This window comes from Conger conger, chromosome 1 (genome assembly GCF_963514075.1).
Source record: "Conger conger chromosome 1, fConCon1.1, whole genome shotgun sequence".
NCBI classification, from domain to species: Eukaryota; Metazoa; Chordata; class Actinopteri; order Anguilliformes; family Congridae; genus Conger; species Conger conger.
This window is the reverse complement of record NC_083760.1, coordinates 72,059,772-72,086,071: the sequence shown is the minus strand read 5'-3', so window position 1 is coordinate 72,086,071 and position 26,300 is coordinate 72,059,772. Positions and strand designations below refer to the sequence as shown.

The 26,300-nt window shown below is 41.9% G+C and overlaps 1 protein-coding gene across 7 annotated transcripts; it reads right to left on the bottom strand.

Annotated features, from left to right (window-relative positions):
- Window positions 1–406: 406 nt before the first annotated feature.
- On the bottom strand, window positions 407–25,472 carry LOC133121858 (retinoic acid receptor RXR-beta-A). 7 transcript variants are annotated; one of them, XM_061231398.1, is made up of 11 exons: window positions 25,387–25,472; window positions 22,549–22,766; window positions 19,527–19,668; window positions 17,990–18,289; window positions 15,963–16,123; window positions 15,454–15,583; window positions 13,781–13,913; window positions 5,399–5,440; window positions 4,722–4,813; window positions 3,394–3,499; window positions 439–2,985 (listed from the first exon to the last, which is right to left on the bottom strand). In XM_061231398.1, exons 2-11 carry the CDS (start codon window positions 22,693–22,695, stop codon window positions 2,838–2,840), a joined length of 1,401 nt encoding a protein of 466 aa, XP_061087382.1. In that variant the 5' UTR covers window positions 22,696–22,766; window positions 25,387–25,472; the 3' UTR covers window positions 439–2,837. The 7 variants fall into 7 exon arrangements, with proteins under 7 accessions (XP_061087365.1, XP_061087382.1, XP_061087357.1 ...); XM_061231373.1 differs by lacking the exon at window positions 25,387–25,472 and adding an exon at window positions 24,448–25,380; XM_061231416.1 differs by lacking the exon at window positions 25,387–25,472 and adding an exon at window positions 24,448–25,380 and having other exon boundaries at window positions 17,990–18,169.
- Window positions 25,473–26,300: the final 828 nt, after the last annotated feature.

Here is a 26,300-nt window from a genome sequence, read left to right as displayed (position 1 = left end):
CCCCAGATGGATCTGGCGATCCTGAGAACAACAGGCCTTCAAGCAGTCTCGTCTCATAGCCCGAGACCGTGATTTCGAGGCGACCGGGGTGCGGTTGTACACGGTTATCCTACTAGTGCCTCCCTCGGAGCAGCGAGCCAATAATGCCGCTCCATGAGAGCCGGCCAAACTCAGCTTTGACAAGACTGGGAATCGAACCCTGGTCGTCGGTGTGCAACCGTAACAAACTGATGCCTGCATCAAGGTCTGTTACTTTAGCTGTGCGCCACCGCGGGCCCCCATAACTTTATTTTTTATTACATAAAACCACTTGTTAACTTCTGCTAAAACAAGTGGTTTTATTTCATAAAATGACACTAAAGTACTCTGCATATTAAAAAAACAACAATGAAGCCAAACACCAAAATTGAGAGAATGCAGGATGTCCGCTACATCGAGCACTTTTAAATATAAAATTTATTTTCTGGCAGTCTGGTACCCAGCTTGAGTTATATGATCAGTACAAAGACATCATTTTGCGCATACACAAGAAAACCACCACCATGGTGAGACATCCTGAAAAGAACACTTTAGCCCAGACTCAAGTTTGACAGTTTCATCGTCATTTTGGCTTAGAACATACTCTCAGCATATGCTGCCACACAATTCATGATGTATTCATTCATAATGTGCACATACACAACCAATCCCTTTGCTAGACCCGACTTGCACATGCCCAGCATACAAAGTCCATTAGATGTGTACTTGATACATCTCTGCCCATCTTATAGCTTGGGTATGGTTAAGGGTATGGTATAATAACTTAAGCAGACAGGACGATGCAATTGGTGTGCAAGATCACTTCAAGGAAGCCAAGCAAAAGGTAACCAAACTAAGGAAGACTAAAAGGTAAAATAGATGTCTCTGAAGTATGGACAGAAACATAGATGCTAATAGTCAAAGGCCAGCAACTTGCTCCATGGAGCCTGTAGTTAAGATCTGGACTCCCTGAAACGCTGTGCAAAGGGAATCCTTCCTTCTTGGCTCTGTGGTACAAGCTGAATAAGAAAAATTGCATACATATTCACATACATTAGACGCATCACCTGGTTCAGTCTTTAGGACTAGTACCTCATCATACACAGGATGTTCACTAAACACTCCCAACCGGACTGCACAGCACCCAATAAACCATACCGACTATTACATATTGGAATATCAATATCATCAATATCAATATCATCTGGCAAACAGACAGCTCTTTATTGAATTTATCATCTGGCAATCAAAAAATGTGTCTATTCTTGCATATTTGCGCGTGTTGTGCATGTGCACTGTGCAACAATTGTACAGTGCAGCACGCGAGTGCTTGCCATGTCTGTGCTGCTGAAGTACATTTCCAGGATCTATGTGGTGTAGCACCAATTTGGCTTGCTACACGAGTGCCAGTATGAATGATCCCAAAGTCCCCTACAGTATGTTTAATACATACAGTACAGTCTGTGTGAGAGGGTCACAGCAGAACACCACATGCTAGCTTTTCAAAATGAGTATTCCCACTATATAGAGAAGCAACATCTTTTAGAGGTTACATTCCCGTTTGTATTCAAAGTGTAAAAAATGTGAGAACCTTTGTCTCTGCTGAATCTTCACACTGAAGAGTCTGATGAAGTGATATAATCTCACTACTGATCAACCTAGCTTATTTTTGTTCAGGGGAAATCCATTACTTTATTTGATTTCTTAATGTAAATGATTGCACATTTACAGTGCATTTCAAGTAAAAAGCATAACTGTGTGATAAAAAATTCCAGGGATAAATAGATCATGCCCATTGCACATTTAAAGACTGGTAAGGTCTGTCAATAAGAACACAGCAACCTGACATTTGATTTACTTGCAATTAGCTTTTAAAAGATTAATTCTCCTTCTACCAACCAAAATTCATATTTTGTTGGTCTTTGTCCTGTGTATTTAGCTTAATTGTAATGAGTTAGATGCATAGACTGGTACATCCCTGACTGCAATTGGATTCTTAGCTTGCTGCTTCAGGACAGTTCCAAAAGATTACCTGAGGGGTAAAAGAAAATTCCTTGGAATGTACCAAACATTTTCCCATCAGCCTTTCAAGAGCTTAGCTTGGCATTTTCATATCAAAAAAACTTCTGTGTCAATTTCAAGAAAATCTGCATTTTCCAGAGAGAATGGACCAACTATTCTATCAAGAAAACCACCCTTGGTGCACAAGGAAAGTGTTACAGCCACCTGGTCACTTGCATTTCTGAGCACAACCTCATCCAGGTTTGCCTTCTGATTAACATGAAGAACATTTTGTGTTCAGTGTGTAATTCGAAATATTACCAACAGTTGATATTTCTACTGGAGAGAAACAACAAGCACCTTATAAAACAGGCTTTGGAGAAAGTAAAAGGGGGCAAAATGTACAGGTGGGCACCACAGACTGCATTATAACATCAAGTTCAACTTCAAAGTCAAAAAGCTTTAACATGGCTTTGATTTTTCAAATCCCAATAATATACACTCAAATTATGAGCTTTGGTTAGGTATCAAGTCGTAGCCGTAGCGGCAAACCAAAGTTTAAAATTTCTGAAAAACAAGTCTAATCCTTTCATTAAGACAAAAAATGAATTTCAAGCACCAGCATATTTAAAAATTCATAGTAATGGTAAGTTCCTTTAGGATGCTGCACTCAAATGCACAGCTGTGCATTACAGACAGTTCAATCAGCTGCTTGGGTGACCTGGGAAATAACTGTTCAGGTGAAGAGGGAAATTCAGTCACTGCAGAGTCCCAGCACCAAGAGCCAATCAGAGTCCTGCTCCAGGCTGGACCATTCTCTATGTTAACTGATGCGGCGCCTCAAGCATTTCCATCAGGAAGGTGTCAATGGGGGTGTCTCCAATCAATTTGAAGAAGAAAAGGTGCTCCAGGCACTTCAGGCCAATGGAACGCAGTGCTGGTAGCCTGAGGAGGAGTTTAGCAAACCTGGAACAGGGACAGAGGAAGGATCAGTACACCAGTCCATACATCTCCGTAAGACAATAGGTGGAGAGCTGATCAAAGAACGAGTGAAAATGTGGTTGCACACTTCGCAGGTTACTCCAAAAACCAACTCAGTTCCTACCCTTTCCTTTCAAATCGAGTTCTTCAGCTATGCCAATTCACCCAAGTTTGGGTAATCACTGCCAGGTCCAGGTCAACAAACCAGCTATTGTTTGACAGGCTTCTTTAGGACCTTAAAGTGTAGGACACTAACCTAGAGCGTTTACAAGAACCAAGAATGTAGTAGGCTCCAGGAGAGGATCGAACACCTGGCCAGCTGAATTTCGATTCCCATTTCTCTGCACATCCAGTGCATGGAAAGGTAAGACAGCTGCGGGGTATTTGGATTACCTGCCCTGCTGCTCTGGATATCTCTGTTTACAGTACGTCTCCAGTGATGCGTACACCTTCTCCCTCAGAACTTCCACCTCGCTGGAGTTGGATAGACCTTTAGCATCTGGGGAAGAGCACACGGTCAGTTCACTTTCAGACATGCCACTATTCGCACAAAAAAGTGGAAAATATTACAAAACCAGGGGTGCGTTTCCCGATAATGGTGTCTCTTAGCGCTTTACGAAGACTCTCTAAAGTATACCTTACTAAAATTGTTAACTTTTCTACACGTGTTCTACCCTGAACTATCACTTAGGCAGTTGCTTAAGGGATAGCTTCTACGTGCGACGTAACTAGGCCCATCGACTCGCTTTAAGATCGATTATGCACTCCTTGCAGCGACCGTTTGACTGCGTTATAAGAGCAAGTAGTTATTTATTAATAAAACACTGCAGGAATACTTAAACATATTGCATTTATCAAGACTGTTGGGAACATATTAATAGAATTAAAAACTTAAACTAAATTATCCAACCGTATATATATAATTTTCTCCAAATTATATATATGGTGAGTGATACAGTTTGTGGCAACGCCATCTAGCAATACGCCTTCTTTGGCATGTCATGTTTAATTTATTTTCATATTTTTGGCATAGTGCCTTAAATGACTTTGCAATCAGGGTTGATTTGGCAGAAGCACCATCACATTACTGGTGCAATTCACCATTTTCTCTGATCAGCAGACATTTTCAATAAAAGTGCACCAACAAGCAAAACGCAGCAACACGAAAAACCTTATTTATTTTTCCATAAGATATGGTGGAAAAAAAACTAAGAAATAAGCGGTCCCACAGCTTCAAAGATAACAAAATGGAGATATTGTTAGACGTGGCACTGAATAAAGAAACATTATTTTCCAATTTTAAGACGACGGTGCCCAACAAAACCAAGAAAGAACTATGGTTAAACATCGCTCCAGCACAAAGAGAGAGTGGGAAATCTTCAGTTTATGAATATCATTTAAAAGGCAATTAGGCAACATGTTCAATAAATGCATCCGTCGTAATTTACAATTCTATTATTTGCATGAGGCACCCCTTAATGTTAAACAGCCCTTGTTGCTTATAGCTGTTGCCAAGCGACAAAGTGACCGCAACTGAAGGGAAGCATTTACTGTATAAACGGGTGCATCTCAATGAACCGAGTCCGTGGTGTAAATGTCATACTACCAAAACTTCCCAACCAAAGCGGACAGTGCTTTGTGCATTCTGCTGAAGGCTTCTATGTTCAAAAAAGGTTCCTATGTCCAGAGCAGGGTCCACACTGTTGCCATGCTGCAGGTACCTGGGTTGAAGAGGATGATGGCTCGGAGGCAGCCCAGCTCAGTCTTGTCCATTTGCATGTCCCTCATCTTACTGACCAGCTCAGTGAGGACTCTGCATGACGTGGAAGGAGAGGGTATGCAGAGAGGGGAGGGGGGAGTTTAAAGACACAAAAGTGTATGAAGAAGAGTCACAATGTGTGTGGTGAGGGGTACAGGAGGAATAAAACTGTAGCACACATTAGCCTCATGTTACACACCTTTACACTGCCACTCGCCACAATGGGAGCAAGGATTAACCATCACGCACAGTACGAAACTTGTAAATTAGAATGGATAGTGCAATTTATAATACTCAAATTATGTTGTCAGCCCATTTTAAGACATTTTCTACAGAATGAAACAATTCTATATGACAATTCAAATTGAAAGCAAAAAAATAAAATAAAAAAAAGAATCAAGTTTTGTGACAAGCATGTTTTCACCCTATACCTCTGGTGAGCCAGTGCTTAATCCAACAAAGGGTTCTCCGTGCACAAGAGGCTTTAAAATGGAAATCCCTGCCAACTAACAACTACAGCCCAGTGATGGTGGCCCAGTAACTGAATATCTACAGTTCACTTCCATGCTACATCCAAAATCTCATACTTATTGTACGATGTTTAAAAAGTGCCATCATTGTGTTGTGTAGCGTCATTACCTGTCAAATATGGCCCCCACCTCTGCACTGTGCGCACTCTCCCTGTGTATTCAATCAAAATGTGTTATTACAATGTTGTTACATCACAGTTACATTGTTATTACATTGTCATTATACAGTCAAAATCCAGGTTTTGGCCCCAGGCATACAGATTGGACTCCACTTGCATTGAAGCCCAGTTCTAGGTGTAACAAGCGACAGGCTCTAAATAATGAAGGCTCAGCTCCCGTGGTTACCAAACCAAACTTCAGCAAATTGAGTTATCTGAGAACAACACACTGCTAACAGAGATCTTTCTTAAATATCTCTACAAAAACACATCCAGCAGGATCAATGACAGGTTACTTATGGGTGCAAACAGGCGTCCAGTGAAAACCCAAGCTTGAAGAACAAAGAAAAAAAAAAGTAAAGCAATCTAAATGGTCCCCCTTGTTGGAATACCTCTGAATGCTTCAAATTAATCAACTGTGTTCTGAAATGAAGTACAATCCAAACTGCCTTTAGCAGGAAAAAATAAATGCTACTGAAGCTGTTAAATGTGTTAAATGTCCAAAATGAAAAAAGTAGCGACATAAAGCCATAGTTATAAATGGTACAAGTTTTATTTAAAAATGATAGTTTGATTGAAAATTAACAAATTAAATTAATCCTACGGTATGAGCAGAATCACAACTAAAATATGACAACCTTTAAACCACAGTCAGTTGCAGAAGAGAAGAGATTAAGAGAAACTGACTGAGATAATGGCACATTTCTATTAGTTTTGTACAAGCACAGAAACTTCTTACTTCTACGGAAGGTGAGTCTCTGTTCTGTCCCTCTAATGAGGGACACAGTAGAGGTACTAAATAGGCATGTAAATGGTTAAACGGTTAACTGAAACGGAGCTGTTTACAATAAATAACAAAAACAGATTTTTTTTTTTTTGAAGCTGAAATGGTAGGCTCAGTAAAAAAATGTTTCAATAAAATTTAAAAAGCGCTTTCACCACCAGTGACAAAATGCACAAATTGGTCAGACAATTTTAAGAAACATGGCTGCATAGAACGTCCTGCCGGGCTGTTTACCTTCTAAACTAGCAACAGTCAAGCTAGCTCTAGCAAGCAATCTTTGGTTATTTCAGGGGGGCTAAGAATGCAAACACAGGAGGGAATTGAATGCTGCAGTGTTATAGTTATCATACTATGCGTTTTAAATCTTTAGCTGTGATTCACTTATGGGTTATTGTATGGCATTTCTTAATGTTCATAGAGGTTGTGTTTATTCCTTGACACGCAAATTCAAACTACTGGTAAATTGAACATAGCTTTCCACTATGCCACATCTACATAAAAATAAATGGCTAAAGCAATAAATCATTGGACAAATGTTGCACACAACATTACTAAGTTGGCAAGTTGAAAAATAAAAGCTATCATTGTGTGTAACCACTGTTCATAATTGTATTAAATGCAACAATTTTCCAACTATTTATTTTTTTGAGTCTGCTTAATAAAGCAATCACTATACAACATTTTTTTTGTTGTGTTCTATATTATGTTGGCCAGAGCTAGCTTAACTACATTTTGCAGGACCGTGTAGTTTAACTATTTCTAAAAATTCAGTAGAAATCAAAAGTAAAATCCTTAGACCAGTAACCTATTATCCATCGGATATTGATAGTGAAAATATTGAAATAGAAGTTAAGAACACCTTCCTTTGAGCAAGAAAACAACAGTGCATCCTTTGGGTTAGTATCTTTTATATAAATAATTGACCTGTGGATCAACCTGTCCCCATCTACCAAGTCTGTACGAGACCTGGCTTCAAACTGATGTTTGAAGGAGGAAGGACATTCCATTGGCCTAATTCACATGCTCTTCATTTCTCAATTTTCATTTATTTTTCTTGGCGGTTTTCCTAGCCTCTCCCAATGGGTGGAGCAAGGAGTAGAAAAAATATGCAAAAAATAAGTGATTGGAATGAGCCCACATTATCCAATAAAGATAAGTCATTCATTTCCTATGGGAGTGGTAAACCAGCTTGCGAGGGATTCCAACCCAGTACAATGCAGAGATTGTGTCTGACCGAGGCTTCGGGTGCGATGGATTCCTCTCCACTGCGAAGCAAACCAACCGAATAACCGGAAGCCATGCATTTTAATCGAGACGGTTCCTAGCAGGCTAGCTAGTGATGATGTTATATATAAAAAAAAAATTTTTTTAAAAAGAAGGATAATTCGGCAACAAAAATGATTTACCGACTTGTATTTGTAGTACACAAAATTAGTATTTTGTAGTAAACAAAATTAAGTTGGTATTGTAAATGCTATTGTAAAAAGTCTTGCTTCATTTAAGCCATTTTTCAAGTCTCTATGATGCTCATCTCTGGAGTTATAAAGCCTCAAACTAGAACACTGCAAAATGGGTGAGGGCTGCCAGATCTTGAGGCTTGTGTGAAGGTTTTAAACCACTTAAACTTACTAAGCAATGCACGGTATAGGTAGCAAAACCTAAAAAAATTATTTTTATTTTCCCTCCAAAATTTTGCCGCCCATCTCTAGCTATATATGGCTTGTGTGTCGCTCTGCATAACATGCTAATAAATAGCCTACATATTCCAGGAAAAATTAACCTAAAAGAATTAAGCTAGAGGACATATTGCGACTGTTAGACACACAGGTCGGAGACCGTGTGAAGGCGCTTCAAAATAGACCAGATTTATCGTGTCCCCACCACAACCCTACCCCACCATGGTGTTATATAACGCAAATATTGGACATTTACATGACCACAGAATTTTGAGTGGACAACTCTGTCTATAAAGGAGTTCAACAGCAGCAGATTGGACACATTTCATGCCAATCAAGTCTGTCAGGCAGAAGCCATATGGAACAGGGACACAAACATGAAGAATTATCATTTTAACAGATGCATTTTTTTAAATGTCACGTGATCAACCAGCATGCCTGCCCAGGACCGACACGGCTTTAGCTACAGACTGCTAGACAACTGTGAACATGATGTCAATGTAAATGTAAATGTAAATGTAAATGTAAATTTGACATTATAATAATCTTGACATTTAAATGGAACTATTTAAAATGGCCCAAAATAAAGTTCAAAAATGCAGTTACATTTTTGTAATACTTTTTTCTTTTTATTTCATAAATAAGATACGGTCCCCAGTGGTCATAAACGGTATCGATTACACTGTTAACCGTTTACAAAATGGGACGGTACACGCTTACAAAAACTGATGATTTGTCATACACCTAGTACTAAAGCAGGGTGGTTAATACTGGACATTTGACAAAGCCATGAAAGCACAAGATACAGATCACGAAGAGTTCACCAGATCAAAAGCTGCACAGAATTACAATAGCCCAGCACTGACGATAACAGAGCAATAACAGAGCCCATTGACTAGATCAGTGATCAATCCTGGCACTACTGAACCACAGAAAGTGGCGTTTGTGTTGCTACTCAGCACTTAATTACAACAGCTGATTACACAGACAACACACTTCACTAGGTTACTCAGTTCTGAAATGGTTAGGTTAAATCAGTGGGCCGATCCATTTCAGGATGTTGTGCCAACCTTTTGCTTTTAATTATTTCATCGGCTCAATTACACCTTGATCGGTGCCGACTGCAAGTGTATCCTAAGGATTTTACCTGCAGGACTGGAGTTGTGCACCCCTGGGTTAAATTTAAAAGAAAACACCAGATCCACCAGCTCTCCAAGGCCAGTGCTTAAGAGTTAGAATGCCCGACATTACGTGTAGGGCCACCCGTTTGTTTCCACCACCTGAGCTGAAGGGATTTAAACGTGTATTTCAATGTTTAACCTCCAGGTTAACCTCCACGCGATTTTCCCAAGGGAACCAGGAAGCGTACATGGAGTTGAACGGTGGTGAGTGACACTGTATACAGTTGTAATAACGAAGTTTTAACAAAGAAATGAGAATATTTTAACAGCCATGTGCATGTTTGCATTCCTTGATTCCAGACAAAACTTATACAGATGAAAGGTGAACAAGACAAAGCATATGAATGGAATATTTTGCATTGAGCATTTTCAAACATTTGTTGCTAAAGAAATGCAGGTAAGCCTTTCCCTGCACTCAAAAACAACAGTTTGATTGATGTAAGTCAATATATGGTGTTTAATGACAAGATGAACAGTAGACCAGTAATGCCAAACAATATGAAGAGGAGTGACAATGAAAATGGAGAAACAGTAGCGGTAGGTCAGCCCAGATGTTACTCTGCTGGCAAATGGCTGTCTGCGGGACAGTTGCATAACTGCTATCATTTCTAATGTGGGCATTCCCAACTGCTTCTAAGAAAAAAATAACGCATGTCCATTGGAGTAAGAAATCAATCTGAATGTAACAAGTGTTGCTAGCAAACATTGCTGTCAATCATTGTATGTGCTTACGTAGTGCCAATTACTTTATCAGCATAGATGATTGAGGTGCGGCATAAGGAATAATTAAGAAGTGGATTCACAAAGGGGCTATTACAACCTTGAGCTAGCGGAGGACTGAAGCTGGCGAAAAAAAACCAAATAGTAAACACGTTGTCTCCCACCAATGATGCAGTGTAGCCACCTCTGATTTCATTGAGTGTGGGACAATTACTTGATGCCTAACAATGGTAGTATGAAGCTAAGCTTTTAATGGATAGAACAATAGACTACTTTCAAGCAGACAGCTAAAACTGCATGACACTGTTCCAGGAATGTGGAACGGCAGCACCTGCTGTGGGCGAAAGGCACGTAGTAGATCGCAGAACCTGGCATCTCATCTTGAAGCAACCTGCAATCTGCCAACCTAGTGGTTGCGTCTCTTCTGGACTGGCACATTGTAACCCAGCCTTTCATGGCTACATTAAATGCATAAATATGCATAAATATTAAAAAAGTGAAAAGGAAAAAAGATAAAGGACTGACTGCTACCTGCCAGACGTGTAACCGAAACTGAGGGTACAGACCGGCAAAGCGTCCGATTGCAAAACAGAAAACGAATATCTGTGTTTACATTTGAAAAACTCTTTATTACCTAGGGTCAGGGCTGGACTGGCTATATAGTCTACATGCCCGCGGGCATGTGGGCCGGTCTAGTTTTGGGCCGGTATGATTTATTTATTTATTTAAAAAATAATAATAATAATTTAAAAAAAAAACATTTTTAATGTTTTTGTTATCAAGCGGCCCCCAAAAAATGGACAGCGGCCCATTGGCTCATTTTCTATACTGACAGTGGGCCGGCCCAATCACATGCTTAAGCCCAACCCCTCCCGTCTCGTAGGCTCAACCCTGACCCCTCCTCCCTGTTGTCAAGTTGTTGTCAGTTGAGAAATGGATCGAAATGGATCGAAAGCGCAAAGGAGGTGCCCAGAAAATTAGAGACAAGAAAGTCCAAAAGTTGGCAGAGGATGCCTCAAAATGTAGAAAGATTACACAAATGTTCTCTGGAACTGCTGCTAGTAGCAGTAACAGTAGCAGGAACGTTAACGTTAGACAGCAGCAACGGGAGTCGGACAGTGACACAGACTCAGAGTCAGTTATGACAGTGGAGGATATAGCTAGCACTAAAGAGGTAAGCTAAGCAGTCACTCGGTCAGTCAGTCACTCGGTCTCACTAAGCAACGTTACGTTAGCATAATTTTTTTGGGCTAGGTCTTATGAATGTTAGCACAGAATGGCTAATGCTATTGCTAACTCTAGATGAGCCTAGTCCAACAACAGTGCGAGCGCACTGATTTTGACAGACCGTTTGAGCGCTCTTTTGAAACCGGTCCCTTCACAGATTTATTTAGTACAGTATCGTATGTTATCGCAGGGGGTTTCAGGAACAATATTATGTGCTGTTATTATTAACTATTGTCGACGCGATCAAGGACTTTGGGCCATTTTTTACCGCGACTAGACTGATGTAAAATGTAGTTAACTAGCCAGGGCGTCTGGCAGCTTGAGCGTCTTAAAATTAAATAATTTGAATTATTCCTATGACTTTGAGCAGAGCTTTTTCTTTAACAATTACTTAACAGTATGAGTATGGGTATTGTTTGCTCACCTTGGAATAAGTCGACAGTGAGTGAGTACACTGGTCCACACTTGCATTGGTATACTTGATCTGTCCATGACACTGATGATTTGATGAATGGTAGATATCCATCATATGCATATTGAACAGACTGCAAGGATGTTGTAGTGATGGGCGGTGTCCAACCGATTGTGGTGGGCCGGTCTGAGCCAAATGGCAGGGCCTTTTTTTTGCCCCAGTCCAGCCCTGCCTAGGGTGACGAGTGGGGCTCTGTATAGGTCAAACCAAGACTAAGCAAACTTCTTGAGTGATAGTTCTAGGTCAGTGGTTCCCAAACTGGGTCCCTGTGTATGCTGGTTTTTGTTCCATCCACAATTGCAATCCACAATTTTTCTTAATTACGTGCTTTCCATGTTGAGAGGGATTACTTACGCTCTTGAAGCACATTTTGTCAGATAGCTATGCATATCATAGGCTAAAGAATAAAAATCCCATGTTAATATTGTGCGTATTGTGCTATATTGCAAACAATGTATACATTTAGCAGAAAAAGTATCTTAATTATTTTTAACTGAAGACTTAAGTGAATCAGTAGATAATGAAGAATTCAAAGGCAAAGCAAATTATAACAAGGCAAGTCTGCATTGTGTTGATATGCAAAAGACAACTAATTGAATTAAATTTATGTGTGTTCAATTATCTAATTATTAGCCTATTCGTTAACCTCAATGTTTTATTTGTTACCTCTACTAATACAATTGTTTGTAAGATGGTACAATAAGCACAATGAGAACAAGGTAATTTCATTATTCAAGCCCCTGCAAAGCGATTTCTGGCATAATTTAAGGCTGATTTAAGGCACGAAATCCATTTTAAGATGAAAAGCACTTCAAGATTAACAGCTTGTTAAAATTATTAGATGGAAATTGAGGTTGGAACAACAACCAGCATACACAGGGGTACAAGTTTTGGAACCACTGTTCTAGGTTATAAGGGCCCCATTGGTAAATGGTAAAATGGTAAATGGTTGGCATTTATATAGCGCTTTTATCCAATGCGCTGTACACGATTGATGCTTCTCATTCACCCATTCATACACACACTCACACACCAACGGTGATTGGCTGCCATGCAAGGCACCGACCAGTTCGACAGGAGCAAATGTCGCCCTTTGCCATCTTGTGGCATACCCAAAATAGCAGTGTGATGAACACACAAACTGACGGACACTGATCTATAGTCATTCTCCTCGATTTCATTTGGTGGGGGACAAGGGGGAAAATCTCATTATAAGCAGTCGAGTGTGCTGGACAGTGGCTCTAGAAGGTCTACAAAACAAAGGACTTCCTCTGTGTTTAAGGCTATTAATAATGAAGCACAGTAGCTGACTGGAGCGAGCCCCATCATGTTATGAAATGTACACAAACAGCAGGCCTTGTAAATGAATGACATCGCTCCTTTTGATAAAAGCCTGCAACTGGTTAAACCGAGAATTGTTCACCCCACAGGGAGTCATTCCCACCCTGTAGTCAAAATCTCCCATCGCTGTAATAACAATGTAATGACTATGTGAACAGTGACATGGGACCTAGTGGCTATAATTAGCACCTACCAGCTACCATCTGACGAGTGGTACCAAAACCTTAAAACATAAGCAGTTTTAGTTACATAATCCTGGTTTAGGTGGTATGCAAATTCATTTTCCATTACAAAAGACGATAACAATTTTCCTTCATATAGTCATCTTGACTTAAAATGGCTACTTAAATGGGGCGGCCCTCATCTTAAACATATTCAGATGGACTGATGAGTGTTAGCCTGTATATCAGAATGTATGTAAATTGGTCTGTGCGGCAGTGTTACACTATAGTAGAGATTGAGGATGTTACTACATGGCACAAAACCAGAAATGGTTCAGTTATCTAAATTGGCATCTGAAATTTTACTTTTGATTTTCTATATGCAACACTAACATAGTACAGCTGAAGTCAAGACAACACAACAGATATACGATTAACTGAGCTACATTAATAAATGAACCACTACCCCTTTTCCTGGAAGACAATTAGTGGTGTTAGTACAGAGTGGGCGACTGTGGCCTTGTCAGTTTTCGGGTACGTGTAACTGTTTGGGTCTCTTTTGTAATATGCACCATGCTGCTAGATACTCTAGACAAGAGTCTGCCGTCCTTCCACTGTAAAAATCTCAGCCACATGCAGAGACAGATGCCAGAAGAAGGTGAATGACAGTGTGAGACGTGCGTAGTCTATCCCTGGGCGTTAGCTACACGGAGTGACAGGAGCGCATCGCAGCAGGCGAGTGGCCAGACTTTGCAGCCGCGGCGGCAGTACCTGTCGAAGATGGCCCCCACGCCGGCGCTGTGCGCGCTGTTCCGGTGGACATGCAGCCCTGTGGCCAGCAGGATGCCGTCCTTCACCGTGATGGAGCGGTGCGAGAACGAGGCGATCAGCAGCTCATTCCAGCCTGACAGAAGAGGGGAGGGGCCAAACGGACAGACACACCAATCAGGGCTAAGTAATCTGGTCCTAAGGGGGTGGGGACAGCCCACCCCTGGCTCAGTAGAATTTCTAACAAGGGCCCAACTCAGCCCATTGCGTTCAGTGACGATAACCTGAGAGAACACAAAGAGTGGAAACCCATCTACTGCCATTGAGCTAAGGTACCGGCAAAGGGACTTTGTTTGTCCACCATATGCACAGGGCCCACCGCTACACTGCTACTGCAAGCAAGGGCATAAACCCACCCAATTTCTCATAAATAATGCAGACATCGTTACTGGTTGCAGCTCTGTTCTGACAAGTGCACAGTAGCATACTTCCTGACACACATCCAAAGCCCTGCTATCTTGCTCACAACAATGAAACTACAGCGCATCTTGAAACCCCCGATGAGACCTCATCATCAGACCGAGAGCAAGAAAGGCAGACGGAGCAGGGTTTACCAATTCGACATAATATGAAGCTTAAAAATAGCCATTACATTTTGTTAAAACATAAAAATGTTGAGCATATTTTTGCTTTGTAGCTAGTTACAGATCGCTTGAGTAGTACTCAAGGCAATAGATGTGATGGGTGTAACACCATCAAATTCACATATAGTGGTGAGGGTAATGTAGGCTACAAACTCATTTTGGCAGGATAATTCAAAGCTTCAAAACAATTCTAGCTTTGTAAGCTCTAGCCAACAGACAGAACAGTGAGCATATGTTAAAGCGAGTCTATCTTTATAGTTTCCTTTTGTTTAGCTTACTTCGGTTTTTTCTTGCCATCAGGCATGAAAAATGTGTATAATTTGAATGTTGCAAGTCGCCAGTATGCTTGACGCGTTGCGTAGCCTGAACTAGCCGCGAATGCAGTCTTCAGGGGAAAAGAAAACATAAAACGCTTGGTGAGGAGATCCAGTAATGGGATGTGGCAGACGCTCTTATCCAGAGCAACGTACAGTTGATCAGACTAAGCAGGAGACAATCCTACCCTGGAGCAATGCAGAGTTAAAGGTCTTTCTCAAGGGCCGAACGGATCTTATTGTGGCTAGACCGGGGTGAACCGACAACCTTGTGCATCCCAGTCATGTACCTTTACCACTACGCTACAGGCTGCCCCACATCCAAGCTATGAAAAGCAATAGCACTATCCTGGACAGAATTGGCATGGTCAAAATACCGTTACCGATTCTCTTGAAAACCCACGGGGGGGTCAGAAATGAGTGGGTAGTTGCACATGATTGCGTGGCTTAGAATACAGAATGAAACTAGGGCCTAAATACAAAAAAGAAAAAGGAAAACATTTCAGGCAGGGGCAAATCTATATGAACTGGCCAGTGAAATGAAGTCAATGTATGACAATGCATTTCTTAGGGAAACAATGCAGGGGCAGTTATGGACACAAAGTTACTCAACCGATAACTTCAAGGCAAGGTTCCACTCCATAACCAGTGTCATACTAAGCCCCAGCCCCGCTTATGATCATAGAAAAGTGAGACGCAGGAGAGAGGAGGGGGCTACCTGCACGCAGAAGGATGACCTGGTCGTCCAGGGGAAGCTCGGAGAAGTGTGGGATTCGCTTGGCCCACTCCACCAGGGTGAAGAGCTGCTTGTCTGCAGCCTGGCAGATGTTGGTGACCGGATCATTGGGCTGGAGCCAATACGTGGGTGGGTGAGGAGGGGGGAGAGCATTGCAGTTAACGGGAAATCGCAACATGTAAATGGGACAGGAGCAGTAGTGTTAAAAATGTTTCACTTCGCACAGGTATTTGTATTCCTGGCCCAGGAGAGGTTTTTCTCCAGCCTTGCTTCAGGAACCCTGACAGGACATCTCTATGAAGGCTGAAGCTCTGACTCAAATGCCGACTAACTCGCTAAAACTTTTGCTTGAGACCACGTTAGCGTCAGACTACTCGCAGTCTGCTCTTTTGCCCAGCGGATAGTTAAGTAGTAGCTGGGTGGTAATATCCGAGGGACCCTTCACTAGGCCTCATGTGCAAAGCTCTGCAGGCTGCAGGGGCCACACTCACAGAGCTGGTGCCGGAGCTTCCGTCAGAGTGCAGCTCCGTCTTCTGCTCTACCGCCATCTCCGCCTCCAGGATCTTCTCCACGGGCATCTCCTCATTCACCGCGCTGCTGGACTCCATCTCCCCCTCGCGCTCCCTATTCCTCTGCCTCTCCTCCTGCACGGCTGCCGAGGGGAGAGAGGAGAGGGGAGGGGCAAAATGGAGAACAAGAGGAGAACAAGAAACAAGCCGGATATGAATTCAATTTCCCACCAAATTCAAACTTGCACGTTTTCTTGACAGGCCTTGATGTATAACGTTTATTTGTCAACGATTTGGGCGGCATGGTGGCACAGGGGTCAGCACTGATGCCTGTTGTTCCACTGTTGTTCTAGGTTTGACCGTCCCTCTGTGGTGTTTGCATGTTCTCCCCATGTTTGTGTGCGTTTCCTCCAGGTGCTCTGGTTTGGAACCACATTCCAAACAGGGACAACAGATGAAAAACTCTGGCACATTTACAAAAATGTTATTAATGCGCATTCGCCCTGTCAAATAAACTAATAAATAAATAAATCATTAGAAATGAAAAGTTCTCACTGATCACATTTTCCCCTTTTCTACCCCGATAATTATAATTCATGCAGTCCTAAAATTTTTTGGCCACAAAATGCAACAATACAAATGCACACATCTCTGCCCCTGCCTGCCCCTCGTCCTCCTTACATCTGTCAGTCGTGCAGGACTGCTGTAGGAAGGAGAAGCGGAGTGAGAGGAAACAAAAGAGAGACAGGAAGACAAAGGTTATATTCTATACAAACACATGCCTTCTCCCTTTTCACTCAGTCTGTCCATCCCCGTATGTGGTTTCTACATTTTCCTTCCATACTGGAAGGAAGCGTCTAGTAATATTAACGTGTAGAGCCAGAAGTGGTGAGAATCGATGCTGACCAGACAGCAAATGTAAGCCAGTTGGCACCCTGTTCTAGCAGCATTTAATTTCAACATTAGAGAATAATTTAAATCTCAAAGGTTAGTGAAAGTGATCCATTACAAGGAGAGATGCATGTTGTCCATGAGTGAAGTTATTACACTCGCAGGATGAAGCCTTTCTGAAGCTACTGTAATGTGCCCTTACAATTAGCTTTGGAGCTAATTTGAGAAACTACTGGGAGCAAGCGTTATTACTCAAGTAGAAAATATTGTGCGATTTACTGTATGTTCCTAGATATTCCAGAGATCTCTTTAAAAAATGGAGGGGAACATTTGCAGGAGTGCTCCTTGAGTAACAAACCTAAAATTACATCTATTCCTTTCATTGACAAAGGCAATGCAACAAAGATGTTACCAACAGATATGGTATGTTGCCAACACTCAGCAGATCCTGGGTAAACTCAATGGGATCATTTCACCTGACATGCATCTTTATTGTGACCACACATGCTTCCAATACATGGAGTTAGCCATAGCCTTAGAGACCAAGAGACATATGCAACAGGAAAGTTAGCTTCCAGATTTGCATCATTTAAGTGCACGTTGAAAAGATGACCGTGGTAGACTGTTGCTGAAGATGCTATGCACATTTGCCTCATGAGACGTCACAGCCTAATTATTTTTGACACAAAGCGGATTGGTTTTGCAAGACAAAATTGTCCAATCAAATCTAATTTAAGCAATTCCTACCTGTCCCAGGTCATAAAAAAATACAAAAGCTAAAATTCTCTCCACCATCTCTTGTCCATTAACAAGGTAAGAAAATGTTTACCATGTTTACAATGTCTACCATGTTAACCACTTGATAAGCTGGCACAGCTGGCGGTGGCTAACGTACATGACTGGGACCTGGAAGGTTAGTGGTTCAAGCCACGACGAGACCCGTGCAGCAGCCGGGCCCTTGCGCAAGGCCCTTAACCCCGCATTCCTCCGGGGGAGACTGTGCCCTGCTTAGTCTAATCAACAGCAGCTAAACAATGTCATGTATAATGCAGAGAGACGAGATTGAACGCACAGTGAAAGCATCAGGCCGCGCAACACCTGGAGGCCCAGTGAATCACCTTCTCTCTTCATGCCCATGGCCAGGCACTTCTGGTAGCGGCAGTACTGGCAGCGGTTGCGCTGGCGCTTGTCCACCAGGCAGTCCTTGTTGTCTCTGCAGGTGTAGCTCAGGTCCTTCCTCACGGTGCGCTTAAAGAAGCCCTTGCAGCCCTCACAGCTGTACACCCCGTAGTGCTTCCCTGCGTCCAGCGTTAGCGGTGTGGGGAGGGCGAGGGACCCAGAACACACAACAGGGAACACAGAGGGACGAGGTGCAGGGCAGGAGGAAGGCTGTGTTAGAGCTGGGTGCCACCTATGCTCTGCTTAACAGAAGAGCACATAATGTAAATGAGCAATTTCTCAGGCTGTTCCTTTAAAAATATGAGGCATTCATTTCAGACCTCATGTGTTTGTTAGCAGCTTAGATCCCTGTATGTGACCCATGACTGCACAACCATTGACTCCAAAATCTGCATGCAACTGTTTACGAACCGCATAACACAATTTCTAAAAACATATTTTAGAAAATAGCTAGACAAAGGCAGACTGCTTCCTTCACTTGGAATGGCAGTTGATCAGTTTTTCCTTTAAGTTTCAAGTCAATTATTCAATAAACACAAATGGAATTGCGGTGTCTGTCACGTAGACTCAGTGAACACTTTTAGACTTCTTTTTTAGACTTCTACTGCAGTAGCCTATCCACTTAGTTATGATGCAGTGTGTTCACAGATGCTCTTGTGCATACCACTGTCGTAATGTGGGGTTATTTGCATTACGGTCACCTTCCTGTCAGCTTTGACCAGTCTGGCCATTCTCCTCTGACATCTCTCATTAACAAGGCGTTTCTGTCTGCAGAACTGTTGCTCACTTCTTTTTTCTTTTTTTTTTGCACCATTCTTTGCAAACTCTAGAGACTGTTGTGCGTGAAAATCTCAAAAGATCAGTACTTTCTGACATACACTAACCACCCTGTCTGCCACCAACAATCATTTCACTGTCAAACATTATTACCACATTCTGATGGTTGATGTGAACTGAAGCTTCTTACCTGTATCTACATGATTATATGCATTGCACTGCTGCCACACAATTGGCTGATTAGATAATTGCATGAATAACTAGGTGTTAAAAAATAAAGTAAAAATGTACCTAATAAAGTGCTCGATGAGTGTATATACCAATTCTGCAAACAAATTAAGATTTGCTCAGATTATACAACTACAATCTGTGTCATTTTTCCTTCACAGGGTTACAGCTGCACTCATCTACTTCCTTGGTTGCAGTTTGCATTTTTGTTATAACGTAAATCAGAGGTACCAGCATCAGCCAATATTGATATACATTTACTGATAGCAAGCGCCAGAATTTCCAATTCATCGTCACCATAGGATTTCCATTTTGGGTGATTTCTGTCATTCTTGCGTAGTTCCTGCAGATGGCAGTTTGACTGAAACTGACCAGTCATTTCAACACTGGCACGAATTGTTCATTACACCAGCGCAGCAAGTGAACTGTGCTTTAATGTTAGGACCAGTCCGTGCCACAGTCCGTGCTCACCAGAGGACCGGTCTCCACAGATGCCACACAGCCTCTTCTGGGACAGCATGGCTCCAGGGCTGTGGGCGGGCTGAGACTTCAGTCCGAGTGGTGGCTTCACGTCGTCTGAGCTGCTAACCGAGACCGACACCGTGGAGTTCACCTGAGACGAGAGGCCAGTGGAAAACAGGGAGCGGGCAGAGAGAAGAGAGAACAAGGAAAACGGAGAAAGGAGAGGTGTACGATGAGAACAACAACAGAGGAGGTGTGAGTGGAGGGCAGGACGAGAAATACATCTCCTTTTCAAGTGTTAATGGTTAAATGCACTGACCTTGCTTACACCAGTCTGCATCAAAGCAAATGCATGGCCTAAGCCTATTTACTGCCCATGATGACAACCTTGGATTATAATCATGAACTAAAAACTGATATTTGCATGGCAGGCTGATTCAAAACCTAGGTTTTGATGCAAAACCAACCTTACGTACAAATGCTGCATCATTCACAAAGACTAAGAAGCATTCAGATCAAGCAGCGACCAACATACCGCAAGGACAAAGCAAATAGTTTTTTGTACCTACCCACTTACGCCTAGTTATCGGTAGGGATGTGTACCGAGAGCCGGTATTTTTTGGTACCGGTTCCTAATTGGTCGGTACCAGAGTACCGCTAAAGATTCTGGACAAACGATACTATTTTCGGTATTTTTTTAAGAGTCTACCTAACCGTCGCGTAATTATGACACTGCCGCCGTCGGCAGGTTATGACACAGCGCCCCGTTGTTTTCTCTAGTAGTCAATATGTCGGCCGTAAGAGCTAAGCGCTCCAAGGTATGGGCTCATTCATCAAACTCAATGAATCCTCGGCTCAATGCAATAAACAAAGAAAGTAGTTGCGTCAAAGGGGGGTAACACCAGCAACATCATGAAACACTTGCAGTTTAACCATAGCATAAAGCTGAAGGAGTGCGGCGTGTTAAACAACGCATCTAAAGTTAGCAACCCGGCAGACGCTAACAACACCGTGCCCTCCTCCGTGCAGGCAGACTCCGACAGTACTTCTTCATCGAGTCACGGTAAGTGTATGAATCATTAAAGGGGAAGTGAAATACTAGATTAAGTTAATAATTTACAAGATTGATTCCTAATACATCCTTAAAGGTTTAAGACTGCCCTTTTTTAAAACATGCGCAGCTCCATTTTATCCGAGTGTATTGCGTGACGTCACTCTGTCCAGAGCGATCTCGGCTGCTGCCAGAGAAAGTAAATATGTTGCTTTTCCTTAAAAAAACTGTTAGGGCTAAATGCATCAGGAGAAGCGCCTCCACTGTTCTGTTTACATGTATGTGTCTGTTGGGTTGAACATGTAGGCAAGGGCTTTGGTCATCTCCCTAGGTTTTATATTTTTATTTCATCCATTCTGAGAAGCATTTGCAATTTTAAGTTAAGCTTCTGTTCTGTTGAAGCATTATCACATTGACAGTTACCTTTAAGGCTGTATGGAGCTGCCTGCTCGTTTTTTTGACATACCTCGCACTGCACATGTTGACTTGCTAAGGGCTTAAAAGGCAGGTGCTGTAAGTTGTTTAATGATGTTGCTGGTGTTACCCCCCTTGTGGTAATAAAAACGATTGAATCTTTTACCATCTTGTAACGTCTTTATTTTATACACTAAATTACACGCCGTGGTATCGATAAGAGTATCGATAAATACCGGCACCGATAAGGAGTATCGGTATTGGTATCGGTATCGATAAAATCCTAACGATACACATCCCTAGTTATCGGTCTTTATATTTACTCAGTCAATACATTTAGAGCATTGCAAAAAATGCATTATGAAAAACTGCAGAGGTGGAGAGATTTAAAAAGTATAATACAGGACTACAGCGGGTAGTTTACATCAGGGTACCAGCTTTTCGTAGGACGCAGGGGGTTTTAGCAACATCAGATCGGGGTGCACATTTCAAATCATTCCTTTGATCAGTGATCCTTTTTTTTAAATATATAAATAAAATAAAATAAACATTTATTCCCTTTTTCTCCAAATTTGGTCGTCAATTGTACCCTATCTAATCCAATTAGTGTTAGCTGGGGGATACACCGCCCACACCGCATCTCAAAGGAGAACAACAGGCCTTCTTCAAGCACTCGTCTCATGCTCGAGACCATGATTCCGAGGCACCCGGGGTGTTGTTGTGCACAGCAATCCGCTAAACCTGCCAAGTCCCTCCCTCTGGAGCAGCAAGCCAATTATGCCACTCCACGAGAGCCGGCTAAACTTGGTTTTTGGCAGGACCAGGAATCGAACCCTGGTCCTCGGTGTTCCATTAACAATACAGTCATTTAATGGTGTATTCCAACAAAATGGCACACCAATAAAAATGCATAGTGGCAGAAGAGGCAATACTTTTCCTGACTCAAGGCTTTTAGAGAGGGTTTCTATTCACCCACATTCAAACTGCCTTCTACAAAACTATCAACCTCAATGTAAAAGCTCAGAACAATATGTTTATATGGCGGTTAAATTTAGACAAAGACAACATAAACAACTCAAAGAATCAACATCTCTTCCTTTTGCCTGATCCACTTAAATTGTCCATTAAAACTGAACAGATGCAGCCCCTGGATAGTCTGCATGTGTGTAATAATAAATGAAAGGCATTGTCACAGATTCAAAATTTTACTGCAACTTAATCCCACTTATTCGTCATCATGTCAACAAACTGACAGGACATAGGCAAGGTAAATGTAACATAGCGGTAAACGCTAAGGCTCTTGGACTGGGCACCAGGACCCAGATACCCAAGCCTATCTCAGTAGGTTAAAATATACAGGGGTGCAATGTTAGGCGACACAAAATAAAATGAATTCTCTTCATTCAAGCTTGACCAATGTGAATGTGCAATGAAGAATAATCGACCATCACGTAATCCTTAACATCCCTGGTATCAGAGCAACGCTGATCCACACAGTTCATATCAGTGTGCCTGTACAGTAAAGTGAGTGGCGACTGTGGGAATCCTCCAACATCTGTATCTGACCTGGGGGTTGCTGATGTGGCTGTAGCCCACCGAGGGAGTGGCGGGGCCACCTGGCGACCCCAGGGAGGAGCTGATGACTGAGAAGGGCGAGCCCAGGCTGCTGATGGGGCTGCTGACGGCAGAAGTGATGGGAGGCAGGGAGGTCATGGATGCTGCCGGAGGAGAACACTGGGCTGAGGGAGGGGAGGAAACCGAGGAGCTGTCCGGGCTGCGTGAATCTAAAGGGACAGAGAGGCAGGGACGGCTCAGGTTAGAACCGCAGGACACTACAGCGAGTGCACAGTTACTGGACAGACAAGGAGAAAAGGAGCGCAGCCCATGGGCGGGGACTGGAACCTGCCCTACAGCACCTTCTGAGGTGTGATCCCTTCTGTCACCCTTTCTGCTTTCTCTCCATTTGAATAAAGCAAAACAATATAAAAAAAGGTGAAGATTATTCAGGTCTACCTGGCAGGCCACTCAATAGTGAGTTATCATATCACTGATTCAGTAAGCAATAATTTTCATAATCAGTGTTAACATTTACAAAGAAAAAACCTAGGGCTCAATGAATTTCTCCTCAATTTTTGGATGTGCATTCTCATTTGTAAGGCCATTCCATACATACTATAAACTCCTAATTGAGACGTGCATCTATCTAGCATTTTAAGGTTACAACTTTTAAGTTACCACTAAAACTGATCTGAAAAATGACCAACAGTTCGGTTTGTCTGCACTTGCCAGTGAGAATCTGTCTACATGTACTGCGTCCGCAGACATGATATCATCGATAAGCACAAACAAAAGTGTCTTCTGACCCTGGACATTGACATTAATTGCAAGGTTTTTGCTCCCACGGTCGGTCACAGGTGTTCAAGCAAAATGGTTCCAATCGTAACTATATTTAAGCCCACAAATAAATGTTCCTATGAATATTTGTTCCATTAACAACGGAGTTACCTAGGATTTTAACCGAATATTTCGGAATACAGTTTGAAAATGCCAGAAAAAAACGAAATCGTGTGTTTAATGTATCTCTGCATATGGAAGCAGATAAACAGTAGGGTAACTTATTTTACATAAACTAATTAGCTACCACAACAGGCACAATAACGTTAATTCCAGAAGAAACAATAAAGAATTTCAATAGTAATCAACAGTGTCGTTCTTAAACAGATCAGCCCAGAAAACAGAACAACCTTATAGTCAACTCAATGCTATTAAACAACAGTTATAAATATTGTCAAGCTGCTATTAATAAAAGTAACAAACGTTATAGGCCAGCTGCTTACCACAGCAACGATGTACTAGGACAGAATGTTCTTGTATGGAATGGATGGTTACTTTAAGCCACACAACCGTAGTGCAGCAAATGTTGCCAATTAAAATGGACACGGCCTCAGAATGAACATTGCTAGCTAATAATATATCCCATCTACATACTGACGTTAACGGACTAAATTGCCAAGTTAGCAGAAGTTGGCTAAGTTAGTTACTAGATATGCAGCGTCTTCGAATAAATTAGTAAATAAAGCGAAGTTACTCGCTTGCAAATTGGTAAATGAACCAAGCACATTTTCGTTACAAAAGCGCGGATACCTAAACATAAGTAAGTTAGCTAGCTAGCTATTACCATTAAATTAAAATGCTCCAGACTAGCTGGTTTAACAAAATATCTAGGAATCCTTAACGGGCAAGTTGTTTATCGCAACTGAACAGTGGCGCCTACACTAGCAAGACAGATCACTAGATAAACTAACGTTATGCTAGTTGCTAGCCAAGATAGCAATATCTGCTATCGTAGCAGCAAGTTAAGCCCGTCGTCAATTAGCTAGCAAGCTAACTTTAACTCGCCATATCAGCACTATATGCAGCAGCAAAAATAACTCGCTAAAATGTAATATTAGCTCAAGATCTTACCTCTACTATCACCCATGGCTGCCCCGTAGCTTTATGGATTTTGTGAGTCTAGTCTAACGTTATGCTTTCAGACCACGTTCAGAGCCCACTACCAAAGCGTGCTGTATGAGGCCTAGCTAGCTAGCTACTGCAGAATATCACGGACTAGCTAGGCTAATACCTGGTTGGTGGACGGCGAAATTGGACTTCCGACGACTACCTTAGTAATACATGGCTAGACCTAATTATAGCTAACTGCATACCAATACTCAAATAGCTAGCCAATATGATAAATGTTAGCGGACTAGAAGCTAACCGTTACCTGGTGTGTCATTAGCTAGACATGAACTAACGTTAACGTCTGTTTGGCTAAAGTTAATAAATATTATAGCTACTCTATTTTAGCTAATTTGCCAAATAAGATACGACTGGCTAGCTAACTTAGCTAAAATAAACAGCAACGTTGTGCGATTGGTAGCTAGCTATCTAGCTATCGTATGAGTCTATAAATTATACAGATGAGTTGATTTTCTTGGATAAATGGAAGACAACAAACCATGTCACTACATTGCTAACTAGCACTGGCTACGGTTAGCTAACTAAGTTATAAGGTTAAGACGATATCAACGAACAAATGCAAACGTTTGCATCTAAAAGCTACCTGGCTAACTTCGCTGAATAACTGCGCTACGGTTAGGCTAGCTAGCTAACACAAAGTTGAACGGTAACGTTAGCTAGTTTGCCAGGTGACAGCTAGCTAGTCAACTCATTTAGAAGATGGCCAACGGCATCCGACTAATAATACTAGCTAAAGTTATCTATGATATGCAGCTAACAAAAAACATCGAGTTAGCTAACTAAATAACTATATGGGTTGAATTGCATAGTATTCAATAAACGGTGAACACCCCAGGGCTGCCAAACAGACTAGTAAAAACTAGAAATGAGGCCTTTGGTCACCTCACTTCCATGCATCTCTGTTGTTCAACCGAAACGCTAGACTAACAAGTTCTACTTCCGGTGGCGACCTGGAGGGCAGCCTTTAGGCATTGACATAGCTACCTAGCTAGCTAGCTATACCATCACTGCTTAAAAACGTTCTATAGTATCATTTTCATTTTTTCTCAGGTAGGATAACTACTGCCACTGTCTCGCCATGTAGCGATGTAGGTATATATATATATGCCTTATATACATTTTTTCAACACGTGTTTACACCGATTGTTTCATTCAAGTTTTATAAAATATAATGTACACACTAGATGTATTCATAAAACATATTTTTCATTCATCTGAATGTGTTAAATATAATATTTTCCTTAAATATTGCTAATTCCATTTCCATTTGTGTGACAGTGCACACAAATATCACAACCTTTTTTTGGGAAACTATGGTTGGCATTTATATAGCGTCTTTATCCAATGCGCTGTACAATTGATGCTTCTCATTCACCCATTCGTACACACACACACCAACGGCGATTGACTGCCATGCAAGGCGCCGACCAGCTCGTCAGGAGCATTTGGGGGTTGCTCAGGGACACTTCGACACAGCCCGGGCGACTGCCAGACGACTGCTCTTACTGCCTGAGCCATGTCGCCCCTAACGTATACTATAAGATCAGAGCTACAAAGTGAGGTATCAGGTGTTGGGATTGATCAATTCGTTTTGGAGATGTGTTTAAGTATGTGCGTCTGAGTGAACAGCCATCAACGTTTTGTGAGAGCTTGTGAAAGGTTTTCAACTGGAGAACACATAGGAGGGGACTGCTGAGTGATGTGGAGCAGTACAATAGGGCAGGGGGTGTGAACAAGGTGTAAAAGGCAGGTGAGAACTTTAGATGGGTGGCTTAATGCAGCAAGTCAAAGAGCTG